Source organism: Rhincodon typus, chromosome 7 (genome assembly GCF_021869965.1).
Source record: "Rhincodon typus isolate 14 chromosome 7, sRhiTyp1.1, whole genome shotgun sequence".
In the NCBI taxonomy this organism is placed as follows: Eukaryota; Metazoa; Chordata; class Chondrichthyes; order Orectolobiformes; family Rhincodontidae; genus Rhincodon; species Rhincodon typus.
In genome coordinates this window covers 33481791-33495605 of record NC_063338.1, presented here as the reverse complement: position 1 = coordinate 33495605, position 13815 = coordinate 33481791, and the positions used below count along the sequence as shown (strand labels likewise).

General features: G+C 38.0%; 1 protein-coding gene across 1 annotated transcript in view; it reads right to left on the bottom strand.

The window, feature by feature from the left end:
• Positions 1-13815, bottom strand: part of LOC109918984 (collagen alpha-2(V) chain-like) — a 245325-nt gene that overhangs the window by 140297 nt on the left and 91213 nt on the right. Inside the window, exons 2-5 of the mRNA XM_048598785.1 lie at positions 4743-4952; positions 1794-1810; positions 536-568; positions 270-302 (exon numbers count right to left, since the gene is read on the bottom strand). Coding sequence (XP_048454742.1) covers positions 270-302; positions 536-568; positions 1794-1810; positions 4743-4952 — 293 coding nt within the window. The remainder of the gene's footprint in view (positions 1-269; positions 303-535; positions 569-1793; positions 1811-4742; positions 4953-13815) is intronic.

Below are 13815 nucleotides of genomic sequence, written 5' to 3'. Positions count from 1 at the left end.
ACTACAAAGCATCAACAGAAGATTAGAGTAATTTAAATCTATTAGAGGTAAAAGATTATATGCAGTAAAATATATAATTTACTCCATATCCCAATTCTACTTATTCCATAACTCAAACTTAAGTAAGTATTGCACTGCACCTTTTTTAAAATTTCAGCAGAAATTTTCAACATGTTAATAATTTATCTGCTTACTGGAAATAATTGCTGAGACTTAATTTCACACATGATTTTCTGTGATTACTTATGGTAGAACAAAGCACCACTTACTGCTGCACCTGGTGGTCCTCTTATTCCAACAACCTGGTAAACAAGAAAAATATTAAATCAGCAATAGTAAAATGATGGTAAATGGTATCATCAGCCTTAGTTATACATTTAATTCTTACTTTCATTGGAGTTACTCAATCTTGCAGTATTAACATACAAAAAACAGTTACTCAAGTGGATAGCTTCAAAAATATGCTGTAGCCAATGCAAATACAAATGGTTATCCTAAAACAAAGGATGAAGATAAATAATTTTAAATCACTTACTCTGCGGACTTCTCCTGGTTCACCTTTTTGTCCCTGTTGAAGAGAGCAGAATTACTTCAGATTGGAAGCATTTTACGATCTGTTTCTACAAATACATTATTCTTAAATTGTAATCTTATAGTACATAATTGGAAAGCTACTTTTACCATGCCCACATTATCCTGTCATGGTACCGATATTTAAAACAAAGTTTACTTCACGTGACCCTAAATCTCCATATTAACAAGTCAAGTTGAATATCTGCTGTCCTAAGTAATCATTATTATTTATTTCTCTCAATTTCTACGTTAATAGTCTAAACTAAAGTAGCACAAGAAAATAACAAGAACCAATCTCTTTATAGCTGCTGCTGCATTTAGCTCTCCTGCCAAAGCATTTGCCGTTGTTGTCTGTTACACTCGTCTGTTGTGTGCTAACCTTTATTGTAGCTTATCTGTGATCGCTCTGTGACACCCTTAAACAACTACATCTAGGTCTAGCCCTTTTGCTGCTGCCCTCCAGAACTAATCTCTGTAGCTATTCACCACGAATCACATGACCTAAGCAGTGACATTTCCTTTTCTGCATGTCGCCTTAGAGATTTCTTCTTGCTCGTGTGCTTTCAACTACTTACAGGCCATGTGTGCCTTTTCACTAACACTCATACTTTTTAAGACAATGGGAATAAGGTGAAATAAAGGTTGAAAATGGTATGTAGCTTTAATATTTGATATTTTCTTACTAAAATAGTGAACACAGCAAATGTTGATCTTAACAGAATGTTACACCCTGCTAATATGGAACCTGTAATGGCTCTAAACTACTTCCTTAAATGATCATTGTGAATATCCCAATATCTGAATGAAGACAACGTTAGCAGGAAGAAAAGAAATTCTCAAATCTGTTTTTTTTTCTCAAACTTGTCCTGATTCCCTTTATAATTTCTATCAAAAACAACAAGCATTTGATTTGCTTTATAGGATCTTGGCTATTAATGTAATAACTGAAAATTAGAATATGTTGGGATGAAATTTGCCTTGGATGGTAGCATAAAATTAGCACCAGCAAATCCCGTTTTACAACCAACTTGATATTAATTTCCGGTCAATGATAGAGGATAAAACACACTAACAATGTACCATTGCCCATTCTAGGCTACTTTCCAAGACAAATTTTACTCCCAATATCTTAAAGCAGGCACTACATATCACGATCTTAAAACAATTCCAAAATTAATTTTTTTTAACATATATAGAGGTGTTTACAAAATGCTTCTTACCTTTTCTCCTCTTGAAACTGGACAAGAAAAAGAAAGGCTTACGTTAGAAAAATGTTCACAATTATCAATCCACTGTTGCGCTCAACAACCCCCAAAACTGCTCAGGGTGGCCTTCTAAAACTAGGTTGACCATTCAGTAAGTAAATTTGGAGTCTAAGACTTGCTTTAGAACTTGGCTAACAAATTCAGCAAAAACGCATCACAGAGAATTGCATTATTAAGAAAAAGTATGGAATCAACTGTGGACAGGGGAGTCAAGGCAAGTGAAGGGTTTTGGAGGGGTATAGAGGATAAAGAGTGAGGTGACTGTAGGGATGGACGGGCAGTGAAGGTGCTGAAGAGTTTATGGTGGATATAGGTGAGTAGTTTGTGGTAAGGGATTGAGAGTATGGGATACAAGCATAGACCCATAGAATCCTTACAGTGTAGTAGCAGACCATTCAGCCCATTGAGTCCACACAGACCCTTCGAAGAACACCTCACCCAGACCCATTCCCCCACCTTATCCCTGTAACCCTGGATTTTCCATGGCCAATCCACCTAACCTGCACATCTTTGGACTGTGGGAGGAAACCCGAACACTGGGAGTAACTCACGCAGACACAGGAGAATATGCAAACTTCACAAAGTCATTCGCGGGAAGGCGGAATCGAATTGATTCCTTGGCGCTATGAAGCAGCAGTGCTGTCACTGAGCCATCGTGGCGCCTCAGATGGAGGATATTGAGAAGGGTATGTAGTTTAAATGACTGAGGGTGAAGGGAGATACACGATGATCTGAAGAACTATGTCAAAAGACAACATACAGAAGAAATTGAGCAAACAAAACGAGTCCAATGCTGAATATATAACAATAAAATATTGGAAAGCTATCCTAAACATAACTGCCAGTATAAGCAGCATAAAAAGTATTGTAATTGTTTTACAGTCTGAACAAACGAAATGTTATCAGTGATTGGGTACATTTCATCTTTTCAGATTGTCAGTCATTCATGATTGCACTTGAGAAGCATTTTAAAGCCATGGTGTATAGAATCAGCTAAAAGATGAAAAACACTAATAGATGATATCTATTTCAACATCTTTTTATGCTTTACCCCCTCAGCCAGAGATACCAGGCTCATTGATTAGAATATCTTTAGCAAATATAATCTAAAGGTGATCAGAACAAAATGGTCTCATAACATTTGCAGATGAATAATGTCATATGACCATTTTAAACTATCCATCCACTAATATAATCAACAACACTTTCAAATGTGTGCCGGTTTGTGTGTAGATTGCGACAAATCTGTTGAGAAATTGCAAAACTCATTGAAAAATGTTTTATTTTAATATTTTGTGAACATGGTTGAAAGAATTCAACCTGTTAAATCATTCCTTCTTAATACTTTTCGCAAGGACTTACCTTGGCACTTCAACTAAATCACTTTTTTTAAATTCATGACTTAGGTAACAACATAGAAAATTGTACAGTATATCCAAGTTTGCCAAAGATGACAAGATTGGTGGCACAAGTAATATTAACCGGATAGGTTAAGAGAATGAGCCAAATAGTGGCAACTGGTCATTTCCTACCAGGAAAAGCTATAATATCTGGCAAACGAGACCTGCTGTCTTGACTCATCTTGTATACTTCAAACTGGACATCCAATTTGACAATTTCCAGGTATTACTATTTTTTTTCAACTGTTCTACCTTTTGGGTTATTCTGGGCCAATAACTAACAGATCTAAATAAGGTTTTTTTTTTAAAAATGATGAACAACAAAGAACATTGAAGGCTGAGATTTTAAAATTAACAGCAATTGATCAAGCAATGAAATAACCTTCTTCTGCCAATGCTGTCGTCTAGAACATAGGAACACAGTGTAAAATCAGAGCCAGGCACGTGCAGAAGAAAAGTTATGAAACACTATTTCACACAAGAACTGGAAGAAAAGTAGATCATTCATCCACAAAAAAGCACAATTAATAATTTTATATCTGAGATGGACAGATTTTTACTCGCCATGGTAAAGGCTAGTGAAAGGCTATGGTATTTATGGCAAAGGAGCTAGAAATGGATAGATCAGCCCTGATCTTCCTGAATGGCAGAACAGATTTGACAGGCCACACCATTCTTATGTTCTAATAAAGTTTTGTAACAAAGGCCTACTTAACGTATCTGCACAATCAACTTGATCATAGAAAGAAATCCCTACATCCGTGCTTGCATTTGAGGAATAACATCCAAACTGTTCACTTGCTAGATTTTTCCATTCCTCAGGCTAAAACTAGAGTCCACCCAGCTTCAGTGGTTGGCGAACGCCAGTGTGGCAAACTACCATTGGCAATTGTTGAATGTGCAGCTAAACTGAGCCTGCATCTCACCATGTGATATGTCTGTTGCCACCATCCTCTTTAAATGTTTATTAAATGATTTTACAGGGCTTGATTAGTCTAATGAGGTAGTGGTAAACACTTACTGATGTAACTAGAAGAGGTTCTTATATTGAAAAAGTAGTCTATTGCACGCTAGCTTCTAGTCACAGATTATATTGACACATTAGACATTGTTACAGAGACCATAAAGAGGATCTAGATGTTAGGTCTTATTCAACAGAGATCGTAAGCTGTTTCCTGGCCGTGGAGGGCAGGTCATTGAGTATATTTAAGACGGAGATAGATAGGTTTTTGATTGTCAAGAGGATCAAGGGTTACGGGGAGAAAGCGGGAGAATGGGGTTGAGAAGCTTATCAGCCATGATCGAATGGTGGAGCAGACTCAATGGGCTGAATGGCCTAATTTATGCTCCTCTGTATTATGGTCTTATAGTACAAATTATATAATTTTAGAAGGTGATGCTGATGACATTCCTCAATAATAACTCTTTCAGATGCATATACAAACAGTGATTGATGAATTATGCTTCATAATTTTGATGGTTTGAAACAATGCAGGTCACTTACTGTCAGGATACCGGTCTGTTTCACTGGATTGACACACAGGACAGCATTCTCCAAATGGAATTATAGGTCTATCACAGTCATAAAGTTCTTCACATGTGATTTCATCACATAGTATTATTCCTTCATCACACACACATATTTGACAGGGTTGTGGTTTCCAGACATCCTTGTTTTGGTAGTAGTTGCCATATTGGGTGCAGCTTAAAGGATCTAATGAAAGCAGAAGAAAAAAGGAAATTACTTGTAAAATTCACAATTCACACAAATTACATATGACATAAAACTGTACTGGAGGAAAGAGTTTAATTATTGTTTAAATATGCTGTTTTATTTTGTAGGAAGTCCACAGATGCAATATTCTTTTGATTGCCTAAAACAAAAGGATAATGTAAATAGAAATAGTGTCAGCTTTACTGTTAGAAATAGCCACCGTGTGAGAAGGATGAAAGATATTACTGTCTGGACTTGGCCATCAGTTGCTAAAAAGAAACCAGATCTATACATAAATGGTGTTTTATTTTTGGAAACGATGTCAAATTCTCAGATTGAGAATAATCAGATGGAATAGTGCAAATGTGAAGTTTTATAAGATTTTATGAAATAATCTCTTAGGGGTTCTGCTTAACAACTGTGTGTAAAGGTTATTAGGGGGGCTGGGTGCCCAGATTGAGAACTGCTTGTGCTCACAGCAGTGAACAAGCTGCAACATGTTTATACCTCAAAACAAATGTGGAAACATCTGAACCGACTATGGACACATTTTCTGTCTCAGAGGGTTATAGGCAAGAAAAGAGAGAAAGAGAGGTCTCTCAGCCACAGGACATCTTTGCAGAAGTTCTTCAGGGTAATGTCCTAAGTCCAACCATCTTTGGTTATTTCAGCAATGACCTTCCATCCATCCTAAAGTCAGAGTAGGGATATTTACTGAAGACTGCACAATGTTCAGCACCATTCATGACTTATCAGATACTGAAACAGTCTGTGTCCATAGGCTTGCACTGATAAGTGGAAACTAACATTCACATCACAAAAGTGCCAAACGATGACCATCTTCAAGCAGAATCATCCAACCCTCATAGCTTGACATTCAATGGCATCACAATTGCTAAATATTCCACTACCAGCCTTCTAGGGATTACATTGACTAGAAACTGAACTGGAAGAGCCTAAAACTACTGTGGAGAGTAACTCACCTCCCCAAAGCTTATCAACCATCTACAAGGCACAAGTGAGGTGTGTGATGAAATACACTCCACTTGCCTGGATGAGTGCAGCTCCAAAAAAAAAGGAGCTTAACACCATCCAGGACAAAGCAGCCTGGTTGATTGACACCTAATCCACCTACAAAACTTACTCCATTATGTGTGGTGGCGTTAGTGTCTACTATCTACAAGATTCAAGACTGTAATGTATCAAGTCTTCTGTTAGAGTGTGTTCAAACCCATAACCTCTACTACTTAAAGGACAAGAGCAGTCAATGCATAGAAAGACCACGACTGACAAGATCCCCTCCAAAACACCCATTATTCTGACTTGGAAATAGGTATTGCAGTGGCTCAAGACGGCAGCTCAACACTACCTTCTACGTGACAAGTCGGGATGAGTATAAATGCTGGCCTGACCTGCAGTGCTCACGTTCAATATACAAACAAAACAAAACAGACAAGGCCATGACATTGGCCATCTTCTCTGCTCCCCATACTCAGTCAAACATGTCTCCCACTGAACTTACCATACTCCACCCTCTCAGGTCCAACTCTAACTTTATTCTTGGGCACTTAATAGCGTCTGGGACTTAATGTTGAGTTCCACAACTTTATCACTTGACTGCACAATGTCAGTCCTCCAATTTTCTTACATTACCAGCTCCCTCCATGTGCCACACCCTACCTCTCTCCCACCCCACCCAATGGCCTTGTTTGTTTTTTGTTTACTTGGCTCTCAGTAGAGAGGGCCTATTTTCTCCCATTCATAAATTAACTTACATTTTACTTCTCTATTTCTCTTTTAACATAATCAGCAACCCATTTGTGTTTTTTTTTTGCAGTGAGCCTCCACACCACCTGTTCCTCTCGACCTCCATTGAAAGCATAAAAAATACCATTTTCCAACCCCTTTAAGTCCTGCAGAATCATTTTGGATTCAAAACGTTAACTGCAAATCTCTCCACAGATGCTACCAATTGATTTTCTCCAACATTTTCCGTGCTTGTTTCAGACTTCTAGCACCCACAGATTTTTACTTTTATTTAAATGTTTAATTCATTGCACTTCTCTTCCAGAGATGCCCACCTTGTACAAGTTCTGCTCTAAATAAATTCCAAACAGTCCAAGCCCATTAGTTGATCTCTTACAAGATTAGTTCACATAGCTGCTCTATATTGCACTCAGTGCACACTGCTGTGAAGATACACTTGTGGCTCCCAGGAATATTAATCGAATTCCACACTCCATTTTTGGACCCTCTTGCGGTGCAGTGTTAGTGTTCCTAACCCTGGACCATGAGGCCCAGGTTCAAATCCCACTTGGCCCGGAGGTGTGTAATTACATCTCTGAACAGGTTGATTAGGAAAAATAGGTTAAATAAATGTAATGACAGACTTTTGTGCACAACCTTTGATGTATTGCATGTCTGTATTGAAATACTGTTGCTTCCAAAAGTAGTCTGAACAGAAGGGCCCTACCAGAAATAAAGCACTGCATTACCCTGGTATCTGGCCTCCTTGAAGTCACTGACTTAGATTAACACCTCGCTATATCTGTAACCCCCTCTCCTGTAATCTAAGAGCTCTGTGTTCCTCTGATACTGAAAGTGATCTCAATGTTGAGATCCTGGCCTCAGAATGAAAATCCGATTGTTGATAAGGTATCATTGTATTTTTGGATTGGAATGGTGCCAATAACTCTACAAGATTTCCACATATAAAAGAACTCTACCTTTTTATAACATTTATAGTTATAAGAACACTCCATTACACTATCTTCTTTCCATGATGGGGGTTACTTAGCTCAGTGGCTGGGCAGTTGGTCTGTGATGCAGAGTAACACCAACACTACAGGTTCAATTCCTGTACCAGCTGTTTCAGGTTTCTGGTGGATTTTGAAACTCTGGAGGGAATAGTCTGTGTTGACAAAATAAATGGGTATTTTTTATGGAGTCCCAACATAACAGTTTATTGAAGGATGCCTTAGTTTCTGTATGGTGAAGTTGTTATTGAAATGCGTGGTTTTACCCTGTCTCTGATTGAGGATTTACTATGTACAGTTAATCTTCAATTTGGGTATAGGGCATACGTCCCATTCATTTGTCTTTAATAGAAGGTAAGACTCACAGCTGAACACAAATGAAGTTTAATCTGAAACTGTCAGCTTTCCATCCAGAGGCACCATGTGTTTCTTTGCAAATAAGGTTGCAAAGTCAAGAGAAAAGCTTTCCATACACTAAGGGGAAGGAAAGTTTCTAAACGTATCTCACTAAAGCTACCAAAACAAATCCACAAAACTGCTTTGATTTCCTCATTCTTTCAGGACCATTGAATCATAACATGCAATGAAGGATGTAAGAAACTGAATCCTGTAATTATTCACGAGTGCTTCAGCTTTGAGAACTTTTAATAGCACGGCCACAAAAAAAATCTGAATTTAATCTTATCAGTGATTGAAATGTTTGAAGTAATAGCATTTGAAAATGCATAAGGATATGATTAATCATTAGCATAATATTCATCTCAATGGAATTTCCTCTTCAAAAAGTTCCATATGTCCAGTATGGTTTGATAGACTTTGAGAGTTTATCTGTGCTTTCCAATTAGTATTGAACTAAACTGTTGATAAGCATCTCACAGTCTATGTCTAGTCTATAGGTAAAAGATAAAGTTGCCATAGTCCCAGTGGACCATGGGGCTGCTCTCTCATTTTTTTTTAATTTCTTCACGGATGAGGGCATCGCCGTCTAGGCCAGCATTTATTGCCTATCTCAGAGGGTCATTAAGAATCAACCATATTGCTCTGGGTCTGGAGTCACGTGTAGTCCAGACAAATGAGGATGGCAGTTTCCTTCCCTAAAGGACATTAGTAGACCAGATGGGTTTCATCTCAAAACACTTTTGGACAACAAAATGACCTCTTTCTCCTTTTTTTTAGTCGAGAATAGCAGCAAATCATCAAAAAACTTCTTTCTTGTTTCACTTCATGGGATCATTGCATAAAATGTGATGTCTCTTTCAAATACTAACCATCTCCTTGATGAGAACAATCACATTAATATAAAACAAAGAACTGCAGATAATGAAGATCAGAAACAAAAACTTAATTGCTGGAGAAACTTTGCAGGCCTGGCAGCACCTGACATGTCATGATGTTGATTTCTTCTTCCAATGCCTTTATTCCATTCCTATTTCTTTGGACAGGTGTCTTCTCTCTGTCCTACAGACCCATTCACCCACTTCCAACACTTTCCCTCCACCTGGCCTTCTACCAGCACCCAAACTGTTCATTGAGAACTGTCGATCTGCCATCAGTCGCTTTAACTTCTCTGCCGACATCCCACCACCACCCTCCCTCCACCACCCTCACCCACCTATTAGAACGTACCTCTCTCTGAACTGATTGCACTCTGTGTTCTCAGATCTAACACTGACGAGAAAAAGGAAACTGCCAGACTTGCTGAGTTTCTCTAGCAATTTCTGTTTGAGTCATATTGATAGCATTGCTATCAAAGCAGGTCAGAGGCTGGGAATGCTGAAGAAATGCATGGATGAAAAAAACGTGTAGTTTTTGGCACTGATCACACAAGCACAACACCGGAGGAAGAACACTGTCAAGTCTTGCGCATATGCAGGAGCCCTAGATAAGAAAGGATAATTTTATTGGAAGTGAAGATATATCGAGAATGTTTGGAAGACTAGTTGGTAAGGTGAGGGTTGCCAGGGTTGGTTGAAAGATTAGAACCAAAGGTGATGATTAAACTTCAGTTTTAGTGGTGTATAGCATAGCAAAGGAGTAACTGAGCTGATTGTTTTATTACATAGATTATTTTTGTTATAATACAATTGAATACAATTCTGCTTTACTCGAATGCAGTCCAAGTTTGTAATAGATGTCGCAATAACAAACACAGACAAGAACCAACTGGAAAGAAGCGAAACAGAGTTTGACACTTCACCAATGAGGAATGGAAATGTTCAATGCAAACCCATTGACCTTAAAACTTTTCTGTGCATGCTGGATTTCATGCAATATTCCCAGAAACTCTCACAGAGCCATTGGAAAAACATTAATATTGCTGTTGGTGTAATTGAAGAAATGTAATGTCATTGCAATATTTTAAATTTGTGCACAGCAACAGAAATTATCTGCTAACAGGTCAACAAATACAAAGTAAATTAATAGTTCTGAAGAAGAGTCAACACAGATGCTGCCACACTGATGCATTTCTCCAGCCTTCTCTGTGTTTCAGATTTCCAGCATCCACAGAATTTTGTTCTTATTATAAAGGAAATAAAATTGATTAAAGATGAGCACAAATGTCATGACATCATAGACTCCTTCAGATCCATTTGCGGACTTTCTAAAGACCCTGTTGCATAACTTACAATGTAGATAGCAAGATTCAAAGTACGCAATAGTCAGAAGGCATTTTGTTACAAGAGAGCTTTGCTTTGTGTATGAATATGTTTCTGACACAAACATTTTTATGTATGTAAAAAATACATACTTAACCAATGAATCACTACTAAAACAAGTTTTATTTGGAGCTGGGGGCCTCTATATATTATTCCAGACAGTAAGCTGGAACCGATGATGGTGAGGTGTGGGAGGAAAAAGATTCTTCAGCTGAGAGAGCTGAAAGCCTCAGAGGAAAGAAGTCCCAATAGAAGAATAATAAGATTTGATTAATGTGGTAATTTAAACCTTACTTTCATAAATTCAGATCAGATGTGAGGCATGAGAAAATAAGATTTATGTTACAACCACACAAAAAAAAGAAAAATGTGGTAGAAATACAGAGAATAAAAGCAGAATTGGGCCATTCAGCCCTTTGAGCCTGCTGTGCCAATCAATATGATCATGGTTTATCATCCAACTAATTTCCCTGTTCCTGCTTTCTCTCCACGCACTTTGATCTCTTGAGTCCTAACAACTATATCTTATCAGGTACATAATTCTTTGATGTTTGCATCACATATAGATAGGGTGGTTAAGAAGGCATTTGACATGCTTGCCTTCATTATTCAGACATTTGAATATAGCAGTTGGGACATTATGTTGAGGTCGTACAGGATGTTGGTGAGGCCTATTCTGGAGCACTGTGTACAGTTCTGGTCTCCCTGTTAAAAGACGGATATTATTAAATTGGACAGGGTTCAGAAGAGATTTACCAGAATCTTGCCGGGGATGAAGTGTTCAGAGTTATAAGGAGAGGCTGGATAGGGTGGGACATTTTTCCACTGGACTGTAGGAGGTTGAGAGGTGACCTTATAGAAGTTATAAAATAATGAAAGGTATAGATAAGGTGAATGGCAAGTGTCTTTTCTCTAGGGTGGGGAATTTCAAGACTAGGGGACATATCTTTTAAGGTGAGAGGAGAAAGATTTTTTTGAAACTGTGGGACTTTTCTTTACACAGTAAGTGGCTTGTGTGTGGAATGAGACTCCGGACGAAGTAGTGGATGTGGGTACAGTTACAATGTTTAAAAGACATTTAGATAAGTACATGAATAATAAATATTTGGAGGGATGTATGCCAAGAGCAGCCAGGTGGGACTAGTTTATTTTGGCATTATTGTTGACATGGACTGGTTGGACTGAAGGCTCTGTTTCCATATTGTATGACTCTATGAAGACTTATTCTTCTAAACATTCAATGTTTTGGCTTTAGCCGTTTTCTGTGACAGAAAATTCCATAGTCTCACCAGTCTCCAGGTGAAGTAATTTCTCCTCATCTCAATCCTAAACAGGCTACTACATATCATTATACAGTAACCCCTCATTCTGGACTTCCCAATCATTTGGAACATACTTCCTATAATTTGGTTGCCCAGCCCTGTTAGGATTTTGTAGGATTCTATGAGTTCTCCTTCGTTTTTCTAAACTCTAATGAATATAGCCCTGACCGATCCAGTCCTTCTTCAGACGTCAGTCCTGCCAACCCAGCAAGTCAGCCAGGTAAATCTTCGTTGTACTTCCTTCATAGCCAGAACATCCTTCCTCAGATAAGGAGATCATAATGGACACAATACCCAGGTGCGGTGCCACCAAGGCCTTGTGCAGTTGCAGCAAAATAAAGGATCTAGTCAAAAAAGGTCATTTCTTATACCAAGTCTTTTACTGCTGCAGACCAAATACAGTTCATGCTCTCATTGATTCTGCTTATCCCATTCAATTTCTGCCAATTTTTAATTACTGTTTCACCTTGGCCCTTCATGTTTAATTCATTGATCTTGCTCTTTGTGTACCTCCTCTGCAGTTGGAACATTGTATCTCTCACTCTGTTCGATTACCCTACTGCACTTTATCCGGTACGATCTGCCTGTACTGCACGCAAAACAAAACTTTTCACTATACCTCGGTACATGCAATGATAATAAATCAAATCAAAATCAAATCAAATCTCAAGAAGATAGATCTAATTTTACATCACATGTTATTAATTTTTACTGATTGCCTTCATTGCTGTGGATTTTCATTTTCCCGGTTGTTCAAGTAACATTATGTAACTGAGAGTATCCTTTATTTGCCTTATAATGCTCTTATTACCCAGACAGTGACTTAATATGCAACTTTCTCACTGGAGGCAGACACTGGATCGTGGGCATATCAAATTGACCTTGGTGAAATGCTTAAACAGAAGGTTAGATTTTCAAAGCAGAGTCAGTAAACTGACAATAGGATGAATTCCAGGTCTTAACTCTGCAGTCAAGCTTTATCATGATTGCAAAGAGTTTTTTATTGAACATCTAAGTGGACAAGAGGCAAGTTTTAAGCCCACTTGCTGTATAACTATACACTAATATTCACAAGACTGCTCAAGTTCAGCTAAAAATTTTTTGGAAGTACCAAACCAGGATGGATGAGACCTTTGACAAGGACCTTAATAAATGTGAAATTCTGCTAATTGACAGTTCTCACTCCATTGCCCTCCCTGCGCCTTTGAAAATATAACTTTAACCTCAAGGCAATGGAAACAAGACGCAATCTTCATAATCAGTAAGTTTAAATTCTGCCTGTAACAATGCTTGAGCCCACATGCCTTCAGTGAAGTTTGATTAGCCTCATTCTAGCCCTTATTCTATAGGTAGTCATATAAAGTGACATTGTTCTGTTTGTGGGACAGATTATGGTGACTGTACTCAGATCTGACCCATGCTGAGACCGCCATACACCAAAGCATGTCCAAAAATCTCAGAGAAGAATAAGAGTCCTCAAGAAATCTCAAAACTTTTTATTCTCAACAGTTTCTGGTTTACTAAAGTCCTATCTATTCAATGAAAGTTTATTGTAATCTTCAGCATTAGACTATAAAAATGAAAGCTATAGTGGTTTGCATCATTCCTTTTATGCCCTGCAATGAAAGTTAAAATGACTCCTGAGGATTTTGTGACATAGGAAGAATCAGAAGCTCACATGTATCGGTAGGAATAGGGATGATTAATGTCTGAATCAAAATACAGACAACAAAGTTTTAAGTGAGTTAAAGTTTAGAAGGTGGAGGATGGGAAGCTGACTAGTAAGACATTGAAATAGTCAAGCAGAAAGATAGCAGAACAGTGAATTTGATGAGATTTACCCAGCTCTACAAGATGGAAAAGATGTGGCTGTATTGTAAATGTTCTACAACAATACTTATCCTCCAGTTACTCGTTACCATTACTTAAACTAGGCCACCATGTTCATTTATGGAACACGGAATAACTATTAACTCTTTTGTCCAAACTGCATCTCCACAAAATTCTCAAGCATAACTTGACACACAGCCCAACAATCATGGGCAAATCATTAGAAGACAGTTTCTTATATCAGTTTTAAGAACAAGTACATGTTAATGTACAAAGGGAAGAGAAACGTACTTGTCTC